The sequence below is a fragment of the Callorhinchus milii genome, unplaced genomic scaffold (assembly GCF_018977255.1).
Source record: "Callorhinchus milii isolate IMCB2004 unplaced genomic scaffold, IMCB_Cmil_1.0 Scaffold16, whole genome shotgun sequence".
Taxonomy (NCBI): Eukaryota; Metazoa; Chordata; class Chondrichthyes; order Chimaeriformes; family Callorhinchidae; genus Callorhinchus; species Callorhinchus milii.
In genome coordinates, this window is record NW_024704757.1 from 3,061,248 (window position 1) to 3,080,128 (window position 18,881).

At 44.4% G+C, this 18,881-nt stretch overlaps 1 protein-coding gene across 1 annotated transcript in view; it reads right to left on the minus strand.

The window, feature by feature from the left end:
• The window catches only part of grin2aa (glutamate receptor, ionotropic, N-methyl D-aspartate 2A, a), a 103,975-nt gene that overhangs the window by 50,581 nt on the left and 34,513 nt on the right, over positions 1–18,881 (minus strand). Inside the window, exon 2 of the mRNA XM_007904908.2 lies at positions 4,944–5,536. Coding sequence (XP_007903099.2) covers positions 4,944–5,536 — 593 coding nt within the window. The remainder of the gene's footprint in view (positions 1–4,943; positions 5,537–18,881) is intronic.

Genomic DNA, 18,881 nt, shown 5'->3' on the forward strand with positions numbered 1-18,881 from the left:
TCCCAACCTGAAAGGCATTTTATAAATGTAATCTTGTATTGTAATGTATGTTATTTGCAGGGACCCTATGGCGATTCCAATGCTATGAACCAGGAATGAGGCCACGCGTCGATCCACAAAAAGCTGTCAAACCTTTGGTGTGTTCCAACCCCCTCCTTGTGCTAATTGACACAAGGAACACCCCATTAGACTCCAATATTTCTGAATATATGTTAAAAAAAATACAATTATGTTTTACATTTCACCGTCATAAACCTCAAACCACACAGAAATGAGAGCCTTGTGGTCGAGGCTGAAGGTCAATTGTTAGATAAAACTGGTTTCTGCCAGCAGATAGCCCTGGAGCAGTGAGAATAACAGGTGTCAGTCTGCATCTGTGTGTAGTCCTCTCACCCGTGAGTCTGAAGGTTGTCGGTTTAAGCTTTACATCAGAAATTTTGAGCTCACGGTCTAGGCTGACGCTCCAGTGAGTGACAGGAGAGTGCTATATTGTCAAGAGATACCGTCTTTCGAATGCAGCGTTAAACCGAGGCCCTGTCTGCCTGTTCAAGTGGACGTTAAAGATGGCTTACCACTGTTCAAAAAGAGAAGGGAGTTTCTCTCTCCCAACAGTCCTCCAGATAAATCGATCGCTCACTTCATGGCTATTTGTAGGACAATGCTGTATGCAAATTGGCTGCCGCGTTCGCCTACAAATACCCAGTCACTACACACTTTACAGTAAACCCTGTGCCGTGCTGTGAGATGTCCTCCTGACATGAAAAGCGCTTACAAAGTGCAAGCATTATTATTATCATTATTATTATTAGTCTAATGAAGATTAATTTAATGTAAAATGATAATAATTGATGTTGAATCGCCTCTGTAACTCTCAGCAGGGATACGGCTTCATTCACAACTGATGAGAGATATCATCCTGTGTGACTTGGTGAATTTACAAATCTTCCATCTCTTTGCCCCAACCTCCCCTCCAGGAGACAGAGAAAGAGGTGGATTATAATAATGTTTGCATTTGACGTAATAATGTTTGCATTTGACGCGGCACCTTATTATATCATATCATATCATATCATCAAAGTGCTTCATAGGATTTAATGTATAATGTATTAACTGTATTTCGTAGGCAAACGCAGCAGCCAATTTCCACACAGCAACGACCCACAGACGGACAGGAAGTGAATGTTCGATTTTATCTGGAGGATTCTTGGCCAGGACAACACCGGGAGAGAAAACCCCCCCTTTTTTTTCCTCTCTTCTGATAGTCACAGCACACTTAGTGGTTATGTGTGTGGCTTTGATAGAATAACTCACCCCTCTCAAGTGTGAGTTGGTGCAACGAAATGCGTGACAGACGGTGAAATGCGTGAGCCTAGATGTTCAGTGGAGAGTGACCATCGCGGGGGTAACCTGCGGAACGCGAGATGGTTATCGCGGTCACGCAACTTTTCCTTTCCTTTTCCTTCTGTGCATTTCCTTACTCAGGCAAAAGGGGCTCCACCACTGGAACGGTCCAACACAGGGAAGGGCCACAATTCCATTGGGCGCAACACGCATCGATTGTCTCTGGGAATCATGACCTCTTTTTTGGGATGGGGTCAGCCGGGAGTCTGACACGTGCGGAAACCCATCACTGTGCTTAAGAGTATCCAAACCAAACTGAAAATTCCGTGCATCCCACCTACACGTGGAAATCCCAGAGATAGATTGTTGGAATGGAATGCTCTCTCTATCCCTGGAGGGACGCTCCCTGTTTACATAATTCCGGAAGGTATTAGGCGCAGGTTGGCAAGAGCCAAGGCTTGGGGACCCCAGAGTATGCGTTGGGGTAACTATTAAGAGTCTAACCAACTAAAACCACACAGCTTGCCATTGATACCACTGTCTGGCAAGCTTTCCCGCTGCTTGTCCAGCTAGGACCACCCTACCCTGTAGGGATTTGGCTTGCAGGTTTAACAGAAGCTGAGTGGGAGGATTCCCTGCACCCAGTGACTGGTCTCAAATGGAATGTCCCCATGCAGCGACACACTGCCAAAGGTGTTACGCATTAACTCTCCCCCGACATTGATGCCGGGCTTGGAATGGCGGGTTGAGGGAAGAGTTAGGCAGCAACGCTCAGCAGCTCAGCTCCACTCGCACGCTCTCATACTGCTGATTGTCAGAATGCCCGGACTGCAACAACCCCCCAAACCTTCATCAGCCCAGTCAACCATGGCTGCAATACACTGCTCATGTAATCAGCCGTTCACTCTGTAGCTGTCAGTGGGACGTTGCTGTGCACAAATGGGCTGCTGTGTTCGCTTATAAAATACCATGGTCGCTATACTTTACAGTAAATATTATGAAGCGCTCTTGACGATGTGATGAGGCGCTGTATCAAATGCACATATTATTATTGTTGTTATTTATGTTTTCTCACTCAGGTTTATCTGAAAAACGAATCAAAAGAAATAAAGCAATGACATCTAAATGACAGCTCGCATTTACACACTCCTTCCAGCTATCACCCTCTTGAGGCGCTGTAATCGATCAGGAGTGTTTGGGGGGGAGAGGAAGGGAGGGTCGTCAATGCAGGCGAACGCGGTAGCTGAGATCACCGGCTGCATCCAACGAGGAGATGAGCGGTTGATCGGTTTAAATGAGGAAGGGAGAAAAACTCCACGTTTCTGATAGCAGCGAAACCCCTTCAAGTCGACCTGAATCACAAAGCAGGCACTGAAACCCAGATCTCTAAAGCGAGTAGCAGGCTCTCTCTGTACACAACTCATTACCACAGCACAGGCCTCTTAAATATTACATCACTGCAAAATCTTGGCCAGTGTTTCACTGCATGAGTGACGCGCTGCACCCGATTCCCTGCGTGCGTTCCGAGGGCCAGCAAAACCCGGCAGCCTGCTCGTCGCTCCTTAAAGCGATATCGTCCTCCCTGGTTGTTGGGAAAGGAAGCGAGCTGGAGGATTGTCGGCCAGGACACCGGGAGAGAGAAACTCCTTTCTCTTTTCGAATAGCACCGAGAGATCTTTAATGTCCACCTAAACGTGCAGACGGGACCTCGGCTTAACGTCTCATCGGAAGGACGACACCTCCGACAATGCAACATGCACTCCCGTTCTGCACTGAAGTGTCAGCTTAGACTGTGTGATTGCAAGCTTCTAGCAAAGGAGTGAAGGGGGCAAATTAGCAGCAATGTGTTTACACAGAGAGTCGTTGGGATGTGGCAGTGAGAGTGAGCGAGTGACAGTGCGGGGGCAGGACTGGCAGTGTCATCTGCTGCAGCACAGAGTGCTCACCTGGCCTGTAGCCCGGCAGCCTGGATCCATTCCCACCCTACACTCCTTGTGCAAATGGTAATGTTCCAGCGAGCACAGAGGCACCTCGCACTACTGGCCCCCTCTCACTATTAGCCCCCTCGCACTACTGGTCTCTCACACTGCTGATCCCTTCACACCAGTTCCTGGGGCGTTGGATCAGAAACTGTATAACTTTAGACTTGTTGGATTCTTACAGTTTTTACTGGGTCTAAGAATAAAATTCTGGACATTGAAATACTGAGATAACAGAATCACTCAAACCCGGTGGGATTCCTCTCCCCAATAAACTCCCTGGGACTAAATCCTAATAAAAATAATAATCCTTACATTTGATACAGCGCCTTGTCACATCATTGAGACGTCTCAAAGCGCTTCACAGGATTTACTGTGCATTTCGTGGGCGAACATGGCAGCCAATTGCGCAGAGCAGTGACCCACAAACAGCCGTGGATTGAGTGACCAATTTTTAAAAACATTTTGGAGGGATTATTACCCCCGGAGAGAGATCTGCGAATTACTAACAACCGGGTACCTGCTTACTGCTAAGTAAACAGAGGTGTGTGGAGTAAGGAAACTTGCCTAAGGTTTCACCCCGCCCAGGAATTCAAGGCAAACATGCTAAGCACTACACTACAGGACACCACCACTTTCTCCCAGGCTTTGTGATCAACACCACTGGCAAAGATGCCGGGAGAACATTTTGAGGTCTCCTTGGTGGTGGCGGGGGTGAGCTGGAGGGAGACTCCTGGGGTATGGGGGGGGGAGGTAGCAGAACAGGGTCTCCAAGGGGGTTGATGTAACCAGCTAAGCCAGACTGAGACACAATGACATGTGTTCTGTGAAGGATGAACTATTTGCCTTTGTTGCCGGTCACACCAGAAAGCAGACATGAGAATCCACTCCTCTTCCAAAGACCAGCAAACAATGAGAGAGGTTAGACCCCACCACAGGGCCATAGCTATCCAAAACAAACTGATATCCTTAACTTCATCAATATAGATCTATTATTTTCCTCAAGGTCGGTGTGGGGAAGAGCAGCATATTTTAATTTTGACCGGCTTCCAAATTAAGACAGGCTACACTGGAGCGTCAGTCTGGACTGTGAGTCAGAGAACCCGACGTGGAGGCCAGAGTTGCTGATCACTATGATGTACAAGGTGTTCACAAAGTCCTGTTACCCCAACCCAACTTCCCCCCCCCTGCCGCCCATACCCTTGCGTTTTTCTTACAATGAATGTTTAGTTTCCATTGCAGATGAGCGGAGTGTAACAATGTCTGACACCAGTAACTTCCTCCTCACCGACTCCATCCACGTAACAGAAGATGTGGCACCGAACGTGGTGACGGATCTTTATCTGCCGTAAAAATGATGGCGCTCGCTCCCTCCCTCCCTCCCTCCCTCCCTCACTCACTTACTCACTCACACAGATCCTCTGGACACCTAAATACAGGTAAACACTTGTACTGAATAACTACTTCTAAACACAATGGTCATCATTCTTAGACATGTCGCATTTGTTGGTCAGTGCGCTGTAGAAATGAATAATAAATAAATGGGGTTAACAGGGATGTGAACACACTGGTAGATTTGAAGTGCACTGTGAAGCACACGGGTAGGAAACTGAGGTGGCTCACCTGTGGATGCTGTTAAAAGGAAGAACATTCGTTTCCAGTTGCCCGTAGCAGCTGGTTTTGGCTTCAGGAATGTAGCCGTATTCGTCCATCATTGCGGAAGCAGCGGTCGTTATTATCCCCAGACCATCACGCACTCTCTCCTGAAGCAAGTAGTCCCACTCGTCGTAGGAGACCGAGATTATCCCGGCCGGGAATTCACTGGGAATGATCTCCGTGTTGCCGGTGACCAGGCTGGGCACAATCCAGACAAAACCGTAGTCAGTGAGGCCCAGAGAGCGAGCTTCCTCCAGAATGAAGACAGCTTCATCTTTGGCGCAGTACAAGAGAATGACTGAAGACTGAATCTTCTTCAGTTGGATCTGAGCCTTTGAGTCGCCTTCGGTGGCATCGACTGTGATGGTGTTGACCAGCTCCCAGCCAACAAAGCTGTTCTCCACTGTGTTTTTCAAGATACTAATAAACTCGCCGTAGCCCGGGAAGGTGCTGGTTACAATGGAAAAGATGTGCCAGTCATACTCCTCCATGATGTTCAGCATCACCATAACCTGCTGCTGGATGGAGGCACCAAACTGGAAGAAGGTGGATTTCAGATCCTGTGAAAAGGGGAGAGCAACGAGCGAGGTTAATGAGCTTCAATGAATATATAGCCATCGATTACAATCAGCATAAAGACGCTACAGCAAGGCATCTGGGCTAACATTGCTCTAACATCACACCACAATCATAATCCACTTTACAATCTATTCTGTGAAACGCTTTGGCATCTCTCCACAACGTGATAAGGTGGTATATCAAATGCAAGGATTATTATTATTCTGTTGATAGCATTCTCTGGCAAGCTCTCCTGCTGCTTGTCCAGTTAGGGCCACCCTACCGGTTAGGGCTTCATCTTGCACGGTTAACAGGAGCTGAATGGGATACCTCCCTGCCCCGAATGACTAGCCTGCCCTTCCAAGTCCTGCCGTTGAGCCAGGCTGGGCTGTGCTGTCATCAGTAGTGCCCTGGAGCACTGCGGACCCACTCAGGAACTGCATACTGTTTGTGGGACATTCTGTTCACAAATTGGCGGGCGCATACGCCTGTGAAATACATAGTCACAACATATTGCAGTAAATCCTGTGAAGTGTTTTGAAATGTCTCAACGATGTGATAAAGCACCATATCAAAGACAAGGAATATTATTACAATACAAATTTATAGTTATACAGCGCCTTTCACATTCGGAGCACGTCCCAAGGTGCTTAACAATCAAGACTTGGCACCTGAACTGGGGTTGATGTAAAAATTATAATAATAATTATTATCATGTAATAATTTAACTATGATTATGTAAAAGGGCATTTAGGAGGAACTGCTTTCTGCTTAGGGAGTGAGAATGCAGAATGTGTTCGCAGGCTCAGGACAGAAATTCACATCCTGCGTGAATATTTTTTAAAATGTCAAAAAATTAAATATTGATTTTTATTGTGAATATAAAGCGAGTGGATGCTGTAAGCCAAATACACAGGCAGACGGCCCTAGGGGAACAGTTTTTTTTTGACAATCCATTATGATAAAAACAAGGCGCTCAAAACCCTTCAGGAAATAATGTATTAACTGAGTTTATCCCAGGGCAATTATTGTAAACTCTGGTAAAACACATTGCATTTCTTTTCACTCCACACAACACCGCAGGGAATATACGTCTAAGAATTTTTTTAAAAATTCTGCGCAATCTTAACTTTTAAGGTCCTGCAGGCCTTTGAAGCTCCGGGGTAAGTGCTGTAGCCTGTAAGATGTTCTTTCTTAAAAGTTATCATCGCGCAAAATTATGTAAAATTCTTCAACTCAGTCTTGATGTGGAAGTCGCTTTTCCTGCGGTTCCTGAACAGAGATCGGCTTCCAAATTAAAACCCATTTCAAGAACCTGTCGTGATTAAAAATTGAAGATAAACGGTCTCGCGGGCTAAGACTAGCTGGAATCTCAGGCCGCACAGTGATGTTCTGCACTTGCAAACTTGCACAACCCCCACACCTTCCCCCCCAGCCCTCCCTCGCCTCTTCCCCAATGAAGTTGTATTTTGTAGTCAAGCATGAAATAATGGTTTAGAAATGTTGCATTGTTGCTGCTTACAACTAGGTTGCGTTACTGCCCAGAATCAGGCTGCATTACTGCCACCAGAATAAGGCTGGGTTTATTGTAGCAGATTAAATGTGTAGCACACTGGAAAGAGCAGAACTAATTTGACTCCTGCTGTTATTTTAAACTGATAACAGCTCTCATATTATTATATCCCTTTCAGGCACATTTGCTTAAATAAGTAAAGTGACAGATCCCATTGCAAAGCCCTTCATCTCAAAAACCATCTCACGTCTCGTTAGAGCTTTCGTCTCTCATGGTAGTGAAAAGGATCAGGCTGTATATTCCCATTAAAAGTCACATCTCGATTCTGATCTTTCAATCCTGCTCATTCTGTAAAAATCATTATAACCCTTGTAAATTTATTTACCTTTACAAAAAAAAGTCAAGCTGATTTTATCACTGAAACAGCTTTGATTGAATTATAGAATATAATTATTTAAGCACAGAAGGAGGCCATTCAGCCCATCGTGCCTGTGCTGGCCCTTTGGAAGAGCTATCATATCAGTCCCACTACCCCCACTCTTTCCCTTTTGAAAGCTGTTATTGAACAATTGGTCGATGTAAAACTCTGATTGAGTGAACGAATGTGGACAATGTTATCATGATGGTGTTGCACCTTTCAGTACCAGCTGCATGTCACTCCCATGCAGTGCTGGTGTGCTGCATTGTTGGAGGTGCCGTCGTTCGGATGAGATGTTACACCGAGGTCCCGTCTGTCTGTTCAAGTGAACATTAAGGAGCCCATGACATTATTGGAAAAGAGAAGGGAATTTCTCTCTCCTTGTGTCCTGGCCAACAATTCCCCAGATAAAATGGGTCACTCAGTGCGTGACTGTATGTGGGACACTGCTGTGTGCAAATTGGCTATTGTATTTCCCGTGAAGAGCTTTGAGGTGTCCTCCTGAGGTGAAAGGCACTGTATCACATGCAAGGATTATTATCAATTAGTTTAATTAAATTATTAATTAACTTTCATTGGGTGAGGCTCATTTTCGAAGTTAGCCAGACAGTTGCAGGACGAAGATTGATGGGAATGAGGAAATGTAGCGTCACGATCACGGGAAAGAATAAGTAGGAGAAGAATGTCCAGAGGAACAAAGAAACAGTAATATCAATTTAAACTTTGAGCGTGCAAAGGAAGGTTAGAATAAAGAGAAACAGATTGGAGCCACTCAGTTCAATTGACCTCATTAATGCTCCTTAATGAACATTGACGTTTAATGAAAACAATAATAATGCTTGGTTTGATCTAGTGCCTTTCATTCACGAGGACATCTCAAAATCCCTCACAGGATTTACTGCAGAAACACTACAGTGGCGGGGGTGTAAGTGTAGATTTTTGAGTACAAATTCCCGACTTGGGGCTTCGACCAACAATCTTCGGACTCAGATGTGAGAGTTCTAGTTCCCGGAGCTGAATGTTATAAATGAACATTGTTACTGAAAGAAAAAAAGCATTTTTTTTTCAAAGTTCAAGGCAATTGTTAAATAAATTGAATTGCTTTTTATTTGTGGCGTAAGACCGAGAGCTAATCAAAGTCCAATTCAAAAAGGAACAGAGCTCTAAATGTTAAACTAATATACGGCTGACATTTTGTACAAAGGGGACTTGGCCTTTTCGGTTGAACTGTTAAATGAACAGGCTTCAACAGCTGAATAATGAAATCACCATCTCAGAATCCTAGCCTGCGAGAGTATATCACGAAATTTCAGATGGAATTGCAGAAAATTCTCAAATTCAGTCTTCCTTTGGAACGTTTTCTTAAAACGAAACCGCTTAAAAATTAAGCGCAGATGTGAGGATTTTCTATAATTCTGCACCACCTGAAGTTTCAACACTAAATGGTTTCATAGACTGAGAGTCATCGAAATTTCAGGTCTCTTATAATAATAATAATCATTACATTTGATATAGTGCCTTATCACGTTATTGAGAGGTCTCAAAGTGCTTCACAGGATATACTGTACTGTAAAGCGATGTGACCCTGAGTATTTTGTGGGCGATCGCATCAGTCAATTTGTGTACAACAACATCCCACAAACAGCCTTCGAGTGGCTTATAAAACATTGGCAGAAAGCTCAGCTTGCCAAAACTCTTTACTGAAGAAACTTAAACCTTCAGTGGCTTCATGTTAGTAAAATAACATAGTTAATAACAGTGATTACATTTAATAGTGTAGCACTTGAGTGTTTATGCGTGTGTGGGGGGGGAGGGAGGGTTTTGAAATGTGCCTATTAAATGAAGGAGGTTAGTGCTAGGGAATGAAATATCAGTAACAAACACATGGGTTAGATATAGAATAAGGCACTAATTCTCTCCAATTGGTACTAAAATCCTGTCGGGATCTATACAGTCACCAAAAAGTCATGATACCATTACAAAGTCTAATAGGTCTTAAAGAAATTATGATATTTTGGTTTTTTTTAGATAATAGGGTAGATATCACGACTTTTTTGGTCACTCACCCTGTAGAATGTCTCTATTGATGTCTCTATTCATTTTCTTCCGCAGACTGTCGAAAGAAACTTACAGAAAACGGGCTTCAAAATCTAACCCGAGTTTAAGAAATGTATCAAATTCTGGACGCTCGGAAATCCTACATCAATAGACAACCTGGACCTGGTTCGAATTTGTTCCCAAATCTGGCCTCACACCAGCCAGTATAACAGGCTTTTCCTTACACCTCAGCAGGTCTAGTCACAGCATCACTGAGATGTCAATTAAAGTGCATGTTCTGTGCTGCAGGCTTGTGCCTATGGTTCTGATTGTCCAAACCCAATTCATGTAAGATATTGGTAGTCATTAGAGAGAGAGAGAGAGAGACTTTTATCACAGTAATCTCAGATGTGCTCCCCCATTGAGGTCTACCCAGTTACGCAGGATCAATCCAAAGCTCTGAATCATGTTCCCATTTCAATAACTTTGTTAAATAAATAAATAATTCACAATTGTAAAGTAACCAGCACAGAGCAATGAGTAAAGCCACAGAGGAGGAGAACCTTGCATTAAATCTGCTCCGAGCACAGCCACCAGGCCTGTTCAACTTACACTTTGCTCCAACTCCATTAGTGTTTTCTGGAGAGCTGCAGATCTTTAATGAGTCCCTTGAGGCAAATCTGCCTGAAATTCCACCTAGACTTAGTTTCAATTCAGCCTCAAATAAGAACCTGTATCCCCCGCCAGTCTTTTGAAGGAATTTGGAGTATTCCTTAACATGTTCCTCATCTTAACCAGCATGACAAACATTTTAGGGAACAATGCAAATGTTGCCTTCCACCCCAACTTAATTCTGATTTTTGTATCGTTAAAGAGGGGAAGTGGTTGATTTGTTTGCTGAGATGGATTTTTTGCATTGCAATGACCAACAACAACTTGCACTTATATAGCGCCCTCCACACAGGGTAGTGTCTCAGAGCGCTTAACAGTGGCAGAGCCTGACTCCGAGCTGGGGGGGAGGTGTCTGTAAACACGGTCGAACAGGAAAGTCTTCAGGCAGGACTTGAAATAGGGGAGAGAGGGGGCAAGGCGAAGGTATTGAGGGAGAGTGTTCCACAGTTTTGGGGCATAGTGGCTGAAAGCGCGACCTCCGATGGTGGGGCGGAGGGTGTGAGGGGCGAGCAGGAGGCTGGTGCCAGTCGAGCGGAGGTGCCAGGTGGTGGATTGGATGAGTGAGGAGGTTGGAGAGGTAGGGAAGTGCCAGGGAGTGAATGGATTTGAACACGAGAGTGTGAAGATCTTTCAAATCGATCCGTTCGGTGATGGGGAGCCAGTGGAGCCTGGCCAGAACTGGTGGGATGTGGGTATGGAGTTTGGTTCAGGTCAGAATGGGGGCAGCAGAGCAGAAGGCCATGCAAAGTGTTTGAACATTTAGCTGGATTAGACAGTCTACAACACATTATAAGAATATGTAATATTGTTTTGACATCCTTATTGATAAGAGATCCCACTTTCCAGTCTAGGCTGATGTTCCAGACCAGTGTTGGGGGTGCGAGGCAATGTTAGACATCCCGTCCTTCAGATGAGACATTAAACCAAGGTCCCATCTGTCTGCCTAAGTTGACATTAAAGATGCAATGACACTTAATAGAAGGGAGTTTTTCTCTCACAGTATCCTGTCTAACAATCCCCCAGATAAAACTGGTCATTCAATTCACAGCTGTTAGTGGGACATTGCCATGTGCAAATTGTCTGCCACATTCTCCAATAAAATACAGTCACCACACTTAACAGCAAATCCTGTGAAGCATTTTTGGATGCCCTCCCGATGTGATAAGTATACTTACGATTATTATTATTACATAACTATTTGCTTCTACACAGGTTTGCCTGAATGCACACTAACAGACTGCCAGCACTGGACGTCACTTCAGTGATATGAACCAAAACACATGTCAACATCAGACAGGAGCCTTTTAAAGTAATAAGTCATTACTATAGAAAATAAGCAAGGTTCTATAGCCCTCCATTGCTAGCAAAGTAATCTGCAAACTGTGTCCACATCAGCGCTCAATTTCTAGTAGGATAATGGAAACCAAGTCAGTAATTTCCATGTCAGCTTCTCTGCTGGAGTCTGAGTACAGACGGAGTAAAACCATCGTGGAAGCTGATCTTTTCCTGAGCGGTGACTCATGTAAAACAAATCTCATGGAATTGCTCTTGTTTAAGGTTATCAATGTGGAGTCCATAGCGTAATGGTTAGCACACTCGCCTCGCAGGCGAGAGGACTCGAGTTCGATTCCCAGGCAGGGCGAAACCTTAGGCAAGTTTCCTTACTCCACGCCCCTCTGTTTACCCAGCAGTAAGTAGGAACCCAGCTACTAATCGATTGGAGGATCGCTTTCCTGGGGTAATAACACAAAAAACAGTTGTGAAGTGAACCACTGGATTAGAAATTTAGATTGGATATTCGAACCTCAGGCAGGCTACGACTTTGGGATAGTTGGGAAAGTGTTTGGGCATTATGTTGATGTTGTTGACCTTCTCACGCCGCACTGCTCTACCCTCAGGGCTGGCACAGCCCAACCCGCTCCGCACCACCATCGGAGTCCAAGCCTTTAGCCATTACAATTCCAAGTTCCAGAAGCCTTCCTCTCTATCCAGCTTTAAATTCCACCTTAAAACCAACCTCTTCAATTGCGGCTATGGTCACCTCCATTCCCTCCTTGCTCAGCGTCAAACCCACTGCTGGTTCCTGTCAACATCTCCTCTCCTGTGGCTCTGACCTCAACCTCCCTGGCCTACCCTTAAGACTTACTGAACCGATACATGACCTAGGCGTCAGGTTTGATCCCCATCTGTCCTTCCTCCCCCACATCCGGTCCCTGATCAGAACCGCTTTCCTCCACCTCCGTCACATTGCCCTATCACAGAACGGATTGACTTCAAGATCCCCAAGATCCCTGGAACCTCTCTGCCTCTCCGACCTACCCCACTCCACTACCCACCAACTCGGCTTGGCTGGCTCCGGCCTCCTGCTTGTCCCTCATGCCCTCCGCTCCCCAACTCCTCAACTAAGCTCTCCAAAATGGCTACCCCACGTGAAGTGTGCTGCGTGAATACAAGTTGTTGTTGCTGTTGACCAAACCAGCCCCGGCTCTGAGAAAGCTTGCTTGGTTCTCTGCAAAGTTGGCAAAACACATCAGTGCCTCCCAACGTTTTAGATGCTTGAGTTCTGCTGCCAGTGACCAACCCTCCCAGAGAGGTGGATGGCTGAACCACGCTGCATGTGTTCAACATGTCAGGTTGTTCCCTGTAAAACATGTTTCCAAGTTACAGTCACTCCTTGCCCTCTACAGCTCCTCTCTGCACCACCGTTATCAGTGACACTCATCATAGGGTTCCAGCCTTCCTCTTGACCAATAATTCACATGTGTGATAGTTCATTCAGGTCCTGATTCTCTCGCTGTCTCTCTCTCTCTCTCTCTCTCTATATATATCTTTCTCTTTGTCTCTCTATCTACTTCATTCTCTCTCTCTCTGTATATATATCTTTCTATCTACCTCTCTATTTCTCTCTTATCTCTACATCTATCTGTCTCGCTCGCATTTTCCCGCTCTCCCTCATTTTCTGTCTCTCTCTGTCTCTCTCTCGTTCTCTTTCTCGTTCTGTCTCTCTCTCTCTTGCGTGGCAGGGCAGCACTTGACTAACTTCCACCCACAGATGGTCTGGTTGTACTCACTCTGTGGGAGTCCAACATACACACTAGCAAACAGCTGCTTTGCGGTGTGGAGTCTGGGACCACTAACCCAGCGAATCAGCAGGAAACTTACAATTGCCCACTGGAAGGCTGACTGGAACCTGTGCTTGCCTCCAAGAAACCATCCCTAATACATGACAGTCATTACCTGTCAAGCTCTTTGACATTGACATGATAAGGCTCTCTCTCTCTATATATATATTCAGGTTTACAGAGAGTTACAGGAACTGGCTGTTTGGCCCAACTAGTCACGTGCCGGTGTTTATACTCCAAACAAGCCTCAAAACACTTCACGGGGATTACTGTGTAATGGCTGTGTATTTTATGGGCAAATGCGGCAGCAATTCTGCACACAGCAATGCTCCGCAAACAACTTTAAAGTGAATGATTGAATTTATTTAGGAGATTGTTGGCCAAGACACCGGAACAGAGAAACTCCCTTCTCTTCAAATAGCGCTATTGGATTTTTAACATCCACTTGCACAGGCCAGACCTCGGTTTAACATTTAATCCAAAAGACAGCACCTCTGACAAAGCATCACACCCCCAGCACTGGACTGGAGTATCAGCCTAGACTGTGAGCTCAAAGTCCTGACGTAGGGCTTGAATCTACAACCTTCTGACTCAGAGGCGAGAGTGCTATCGACTGTGCTAGGCTGCTACTACACTAACCATTTCTGGATCAGTCAGTGTTACTGTTCGCTTATGGTCACGTTATATTTTTGCAGCCTCGGGAGGTGGTCACTTGGAAGATTGTTTTACCTGTAACTCTCAAAGCCATTTCTCCTCCTTGGATCAGTGGGTACCATCAACACTTACTTTGGTCAGTTCATCTCAGCATTTCATGTTAGGATCCAGCTCAGAACGACTTAAACTCATTGTCCGTGTGTCTGACTGACAGCCATCACTGAGCAAGCTCTGAGAAGTTCATCTCAGCACCTTTGACAAGACAAGAGTCTCGGTTGATGCATTGAATCTTTCACGAATGTGATGTTCCCCCTGAAATGCGCTGTCGCTTCCTCTTAAGACTGCTCCAAATTCACACAGCACCGAGCCCGCTCTCAGAAAAAAACCTCACTCACCAGCAACGCAATTGCCGGCGCTTAATAAGTGGCCTCAAAGAAACACATCTGTGATGATCAATGGCTATCAACCAAGATTGGATGTGTGAAACTGAGAACGTTACCTAAAGACATTTATCTCCCTGGATTTTAATGAGCACGATCTGCTTATGATCGTGCACCCAGCACTGAGACCTTTCGGCCTCATTTATCCTCATTGATGATTTTAACAAGCAGTACATATAGGGGTACATTAACACATGCACCCCATATCCCATTTGCTTTTCGCCTGGGAGACCATTATGCCCACGATTGCATTTGATACAGCGTTTTTCACGTCAGGAGGCCATTAAAAAAGCGCTTCGCAGCATACGCTGTAAAGTATAGTGACTGTGTATTTTGTAGCGGCAGTTATAATTTGACACAGTAACGTGCTGCAAACAGCCATGATGTGAATGACCGGTTTGATGGTCAGGACACTGGGAGAATATTTTAGTGCTTTGTCACTACTGTTTGCTGAGCGTATCATTTTTTTAAAGGTTTTTTTTAAGAAGCTTATCTACAATAATGCTGATAATAATAATAGTAAATGCTTTTTGAAATTATGAAACAATTATAAATAATAATTAGTGATTATTGCGGTAAACGCCGATTTGCTGCATCAAAGTGAATTGAACAGTCAGCAAATTGATGAAGAGATTGTCAAAACCACAAGACTGAAGATTTTACTAAAGCAAAGTACAGCAGTCTGCCTTTTGTGTGTCACTTTCCACCATGCCATCTGTCCTGTCAGACGGCACAACGGAATAACTCTTTGGCTATTTTGCTCGACTGTGCTCAGTGTGAGTTAATTTACAATGCGGCGAAAATAGACTGGAGGCAGGAAGCCATTTCCTTTAAAACTGGCTTTGCCAAAGGCAAATGAAAAGGGAGGTGAAATTGCTCACACCGAGTTCAATTTATTTATACAGCGCCCTTCGTGGAGGATAACGTCTCTCAGAGCTTCACAGGTGTGGGGTCGAACGCCAAGCAACGGGGCAAGGAGAAGGTGTGACATTGCGCTGAAGAGTATCCCAACCAAACTGAGACATGAATGGTCTAACACAGGCAACGGTTGCCATTGTAGGCAACATGTGTTGATTGTCTCTGGCAATGATGGCCTCTTTTTTGCCTTGTCCCCTTTCTTGCCTCATTTAAGGCCCATTTTAAGACATTCCTCTTCAACCGCCAGTTCAGTCACCTTACCCACCCCCATCCTCCCTGCCCTTCACCCCTCGATTCCAGCCCCCAGCTCGGGTGCAAATCCTTCACTATCCAACGCCTTGGGATTTGTTCCTGACATGAAAAATGCTAGATAAATGCAAATTGTTGTTGTTCCCGGGATTCAAAAAATTCTGATGGGTCTAAATCCTCACAGAATAGTCTGCAGTCATGTAATTTATAAGTCTTGACCCTACTTTAACTTACCGAAGCGGTAGAAATCTGTAAAGTGAGCATGGTGTCTACTGATAATACAGTAATAATAATCCTTACATTTATATAGCGCCTTTCATGTCGTGACTACATCTCAAAGTGCTTCACAGGATCTACTATGAAGTGGAGTAACTGAGTATTTTGTAGGTGAACACCTGCAACCAATTTGCATACACCAATATCCGGTAAACAGCCATGGAGTGAGTGATCAAATTTATTTGGTGGAGTGTTGTCCAGGACACCAGGAAAGAGAAACTCCCTTCTCTTTTTGAATAGTGCAATGGGATCTTTAACATCCACCTGAATAGGCAGACAGGACCTCGGTTTAATGTCTCATCCAAAGCACCGTACTTCCGACAAGGCAACCAGCACTGCATTGGAGTGTCAGCTTAGACTATGTGAGTTCTAAGTCCTGACAGTGGGGCTTGAACCTACAACCTTCGCACTCACTCAGAGGCAAGCGTGCTTCCACTGAGTCTGGTATGTAGAGATGCTTCTCAATGTGGTGCGTGGTTCAAATCCAGATCGTATACAGTTGCACTGGAAGCTTGTCACGTTAGAGCTGCCACTGGTATTATGAATGTCACCAGCAAGCTACGTGTCGTGGCTGATTTCACACCAGTTATTACATGGCCGGGCTGCAGTTCACATGTGTCAGATGGAGAAAAGATCAGCAAAGTCAGCGGTGGACTGGCTCCCTGAAAGGGTTTTGAGGATTTCCAGCTACAACTGGGGAGGTGGGGATTCGTGGGAGGGCATTTTATCAGGACTCCGATTCAGCAGGAAAACTCACGCATTCAAAAACTTTGTCAGGCTTAAACAGGAGGACAGATCACTGATCTGATCTGGAAAGAGAGCTCAAAGGTGTTACAGAAGTAAGTTGTAACACAATTCACATCATTACCAGCATGGTTGATGAACAACTGTGCAAACGTAAGGTAAACTCAGGGCTGGATAAATTACATCCAAGGATCCTTAAGGAACTAAGAGAGGAATTTGCAGGAACTCTGGCACAAATCCTTCAGAAATCATTGGATACTGGAGAGGTGCCTGGGGACTGAAGAAAGGCAGATATTACTACTATTTTTTTAAAAAAATGTAGCAAGAGTGAACCAGACCAGTGGGTTTGATGTGCATTGTGGATAAAGTTACAACCACCTTTATTAAATATAAGGTCACGGAGCATCTGGACAGAAATAAAATCGTAAATTGTAAGATCGTAAAATCGTAAAAAACAGTCGATATGGGTTCGTGAAGGGGAAGTCTTGATCAAATTCACCAGTTTTCTTTGATTGTGTTCTTATTCTTTTAGGAAATATGTTATGTTCTTATGACTGTGTGACAAATTTGCTTTATAATTTTGATGTTGTGTGTCTGGATTTCAGTGAAGGCCAATGATACACTTCCTCTTGAAAGGCTGGTACTGAAAATAAAGAAAGTAGGAATCAGAGGAAGTATCTTACAATGGATACATAATTGGCTGACCGATCAAACCCAGAGGGTACTCAGGCTGGTAGAAAATTACCAGTGGTGTTCCACAGAGGTCTGATTTGGAACCTCTTTTGTTTAATATCTTCATAAATGATCTGGCGCTAGGAGTCACAAGCACATGGCTAAATTTGCAGATGAGACAAAGCTAATGGAAGTGGTAGATCGCTAAGATGAACAGGAGAGGTTACAGGAGGATTTGAACTTACATGGGAACTGGGCAGACCAATGGCAGATGAAATTCAATGTAGAGAAATGTAAAATGCTTCACATGGGGCAAAAAAATCCAGGAAGGGACTATTATTTGAATGGAAAGCAAACAATATGTGTGGTAAATCAAAAGGACCTCCGGGTCCTGTTTGACAAATTGAAGCTATCGCAACAATGCTCGGTGGCACTGAGTAAAGCAAACCAGATGTTGGGATGTATCAAAAGGTGAATATTGAGCCGAAATAGAGGGGTAATCCTGCCACTTTATAAATCATTGGTGCGACCGCACTTGGAACACTGTGTGCAGTTCTGGTCACCACAGTACAAAACGGATATTACAGCGATTGAGAATCTACAGAAAAGAACAACCAGATTGATTGAAGGGATGGAGGGCCTGGACTATGAGGAGCGATTAAGTAAACTGGCCTGGAGAAGAGAAGGTTGAGAGGTGATATGATTGCTGTTTTTAAGATTCTAAAGGGACTGGATAAAGAAGACCATGACAAGCTGTTTCATTTTGTCCAGAACAGTAGATTCAGAGGACACGGCCTGCGATTGAAGGGGAGTAAATTCAAAACCAATCTGCAGAAACACTATTTCAGTGAACGAGTAGCAAATATATGAAACAGGCTCTCTAGGGAGACGGTGGAAGCAGAAAATGTTGATTCGTTCAAGTGCAAATTAGATAGATTTCGTTTAGAAACTAATATTTGAGGTTAGAATAATTTGAGACATGACACATAGTTAAGTTTAGTATGTTTGGAAGAACCAGGTAACTTTGCATCTAAGGTTCCCAAAGCTTTCCACTCTGTTGTAGAATAATCCATATAGAATTAATTGCTATCAACATGCAACTACCAGGATGGTAGAAGGTGAACTAGATGGATCTTTTCTCGTTTAACAGTTCCTATGTTCCTATTGTAATTGGCTATCCTGGCTGTCACTCATCAGGAAGGGTGGACACTGGGATTGGAAATATCGGGATCCAATCACAGGGATGCTCAGGAAATTTCCTGATTTCCCACATAGCGTGCAGTCCTGTAGCTCAGTAGTTAGAGCACTGCGTTGAGATGAAGACGTGATGAGGCTCGATATCAAACACAAGGATCATTATAATTATTATATAGGCAGTCCACCCCTGACCAAGGGCTCCTTTACTAAGACTGAAATACCATCTCCTCCTAGCCTGTCGCGACCATTTGGTTTTACTTAAGATAATTTTTAATTTAAGGGAATACAACAATAATATAGCGCCTTTCACATCGGGAGGACGTCCTAAAGCACTGGCTAATCAATATTTCGGACCCTTGCCTGAATAATAAACCTTGCATTTGATATCAGGCTTTATCACATCATCGAGTCATCTTAAACGCTTCTCAAAGGATT